Below are 3,475 nucleotides of genomic sequence, written 5' to 3' on the forward strand. Positions count from 1 at the left end.
GAGAGACTGCGATTGGATGCTTCGAAATTGAATACTGTAGTTAGATGAAGCTAAATGTGGACAACAAGCAGGCATACTCCGTACAGAGACAACAGATAGGAGCATGTATGTCCTTACTGCTTGCTACCTGCGCTGTCTGCGTGAATGGGCTGATTTACTCATGCTAACGGCGGTTGCGACGCGCTGACGACTTCTTCTCAAGCTCCCAAACATGTCGCCCTCCAGGTCTGAGATCAATGTACTCGTGTGGGAGTGTTTCTAATAATATGACTGCTCCTCGACAGAAAGTTAACCATTAGTTATACGAGGTTAAGTTTTTTTCTTTTTTTGGCGATCGTTGTTGTGATGACTAATCTAACTACGTCATTGACAACCGGGTATTTTCAGCGATTCAAAGGGTCCACCTTCTCTGATTATACATAGGTATCTGTTGTAGGCTGTGAGTCAGTCAATAACAGCATTCATTAATTTACCCGTGGTGTATCGGACATCCGAGCAACATATAGCTAGCAAAACCGTTCATTACATCTATAGGAAAGTGTCCCACTACGACCGGGCGACGCCTACCATGGGCCCTCCTCCACCAGCAAAGGCCGCGGACGCCAACACAATAGCCGACCACTCAAGTATATCAACAGCCAGCTCCCCGGCTTTGATAGGCATTCCAAGTGTATCGTCGACTAACTCTGCGCCTCTTGTAAAACCCGAAAATGCCTCTAACAAGTCTGTTCCTACTGTTCCTGCGGCGCAACATGAAAGCCCGGAAGAACGTGTGGCTCGATTCCTAAAATTCGTGAAGAATAGTACCCCGGAGGAAATCTCAGCAATGGCACGGAAGTGTGGGCCACGAGGTAAGTGTTTTATATACTGCTGTTTTTTACTGTTTTCTTCCTATTAAATGACAACAATTGTAGGCGGCGAACCAATCCCCTTCGACACGGACGAGGACGCCCCCTATCACACGGACGAGAAGGATAGCGACAAGCCAAAGGCCTATCAGCAGAGACAAAATGAGGGTGGTACTTGAAAATACGCCAGCAATAGATTTACTCCCTCTCTGGAAAGGTGGGACAGGAAGATGCACATCATTTGCAATTCATATCGCCACTCGTATGATCAGTCTCTGGTAACTTAGGATTATGGAAACTTGATGCGTCGTCAGATACCCTTTTCTTCAAGGTAAGTATGGTGTACCCTATTTTCCATTCTATCTCTTCTAATATATATTAGAGTACTAAGACCAAAGACTCCATTCCGTCCAAACCCTTGTCGGGTTACATAGAAGCAATGCACCATTGTATCCTCCAACTTTGTGATGAGAACTCCTTTCTTTGTCTATTTCGGTATGAACACCTACCAGAGATATATACCCGATAATCAACTAAAGGTTGATAGAATGAAACACAACGGCCACAATAAGTCCAACGGAAGACTTATATGGCAGCCCTCTCGACGCCAGTTGTCGTGGAGCCAGTACCTCCATAACGAAACCACCAAGAAAGATCAAATTTACGAATTATCCGTCGACTTTTCTAACCCTTCTAGAGACGAAGGGGCTTTCTACATCTACCCGGAGTCATTTCGAAGAGTTCTGCAAAAAGGGAGACCGGGCTGCTCAGTATAAGGCAATTCAGCCATTTCCGTTGAAAGTATGGACAGCTAGCCTTAGGCAATTTGGCTACGGCAATTGCGTCGAGGGATGGATATAAACCCGGCTAGCGATGCTTAGGCTCTAGAATGTGTATTACGAAATGACCAAGAAGTTGAATGTAAAGTAGTAAACGTTGTTGGTGAGTGGCTAGTGAATAAGCAAGCATGTCTACTCAGCCACTCCGAGAAAGAAGTATGTAAAGTGAAGCGTAGTGATAACTATGTACAATGGAATTCATCACACTCACAAAAGTCACTTCAAGCGGTAGCAAAGAACGTGGGATATCGCTTAGCAGTTGACGTAAATAGCTATACACATCATAATGTTAGCCACGGGTAATATACTAAAATATGATTGTGAAGAGACTATAAAACATACCATTGGCAAATAGGGCGTAGTTATCGGCGTTCTGGACGGCCTTGGCAGCTGGGAGGGAGATACACTGCTGGTAGCCATAGGCGTAATCCTGGCAGTGTGGGCTCGCAACGGCTGGGTTGTGAGTGAACTCATGGAGGGTCGTGGTGGCCTGATCCTGAGCATGGCACTGCTTTGTGAGTGGGGGTAAGTTATAGTAGATTGGGCAGTTGACAACAAGGTTGCGTGATGGCAGGGTGTAGGCAAGGACACGGGGTTTGCAGCCACCCATGGTATCAGAGCAGTAGTATGTTGTAGAACCGCCGTTAGCAGAGCTAGATTCGCGGGCAACGGAGTTGAGGCGGGCAATTACTCTCTGCTTAGCGTTAGCATCGTTGGTGCGGAAGTACTCCTGGAATTTGGCAGCATTCTGTGAGGCAGCACGAGAGGCAGCCTGGGCAAGACGGGCAGAGTTTCCAAGGGCATTCTGAGTGGCACGGAGAGTGTTCTGGTTGCAAGACCCGCCAACAATCTTGGTGCGCTTCTGCAAAGCTCGGGAGTGAATAGACTGCATCTCAGGGGTGAACTTCATCGCCTGCTCGACTGCGGCAGCTTGGGTCCCATCAATCTCCATATGGAGCTCGTTGGACTCGTACAGAGCAGTAGAAGTGATGGTGGTGCTGTACTCCTCGGCAGTTGGAATGGCACCGCTTGCACTGATAACATATTTTCCACCGGCGCTGAGGTCGTGGGTGGTAGCGATATCGAAGGAGTGCTCAACGCTTGCCTGGGGGGCAAGAGTGGTAAAGAACTCCTCGGTGAGGTCGCTCATGAGATATCGTGGCATCATTCCAGTGAAGGGAACCTCGGCACCTGTCGAATGTTTAGTGAATTTGGAATGAAGATAGAAAAGTCAGGCGACAAACCGTCCTGGAAAACCATGACTTTGCGGGTAGGGTTCTCGTCCATGATGGTGTTGAACTTGAGCATGTTCAACACGGAATCACCCTTGTTTGTGATGGTAGCTTTGACCATTGTGTTTCCAACAGCAGTAAGCTGAACATCGACGAGGGTCTCGTTCATGGGAGCATGGGGATAAGCCACAGCCGGGGCCACCAGGGCACCCAGGGCAGCAAGTGCAGCAACTAATTGCATCGTAGAAAGATAAGAGAGGAATAAAACGGCTATGGTATGAGAGGTCTTTGGGTAGGAAACAGAAATGGACGGAGATGCCTCTTGTTGATGTTGATATCTGCTGATTTTAGTTTTCCCTTATCCAGAGAAAGAGCATTCCGCATGCTTTATATATAGGTATCACCGGTGATATATGGTGCCTCCCTCGGCTGGGGATAATCTCGGCGCAAGATTGATGATTCCGCAAAATCTTTAGCCATGACCAGCTTGACCCCGGTGACAAGGGAAAGGAAAGAAACACCAGCTAGAACAACTTGATTAGCTCGTTTACCTGGA

General features: G+C 47.6%; 2 protein-coding genes across 2 annotated transcripts; one reads left to right on the forward strand and one right to left on the reverse strand.

Moving 5' to 3' along the window:
- Positions 1–568: 568 nt before the first annotated feature.
- On the forward strand, positions 569–1,624 carry ARB_03948 (uncharacterized protein; the record flags this gene model as incomplete). The annotated part of the gene is made up of 4 exons (XM_003009800.1): positions 569–851; positions 915–1,019; positions 1,121–1,179; positions 1,283–1,624. The coding sequence occupies 4 exons, from the start codon at positions 569–571 to the stop codon at positions 1,622–1,624; spliced, it is 789 nt and encodes a 262-aa protein (XP_003009846.1).
- Positions 1,625–1,994: 370 nt separating this feature from the next.
- Positions 1,995–3,160, reverse strand: ARB_03949 (metalloproteinase, putative; the record flags this gene model as incomplete). The annotated part of the gene is made up of 2 exons (XM_003009801.1): positions 1,995–2,878; positions 2,932–3,160. The coding sequence occupies 2 exons, from the start codon at positions 3,158–3,160 to the stop codon at positions 1,995–1,997; spliced, it is 1,113 nt and encodes a 370-aa protein (XP_003009847.1).
- Positions 3,161–3,475: the final 315 nt, after the last annotated feature.

The sequence above is a fragment of the Trichophyton benhamiae genome (assembly GCF_000151125.1).
Source record: "Trichophyton benhamiae CBS 112371 chromosome Unknown contig01400.0, whole genome shotgun sequence".
In the NCBI taxonomy this organism is placed as follows: Eukaryota; Fungi; Ascomycota; class Eurotiomycetes; order Onygenales; family Arthrodermataceae; genus Trichophyton; species Trichophyton benhamiae.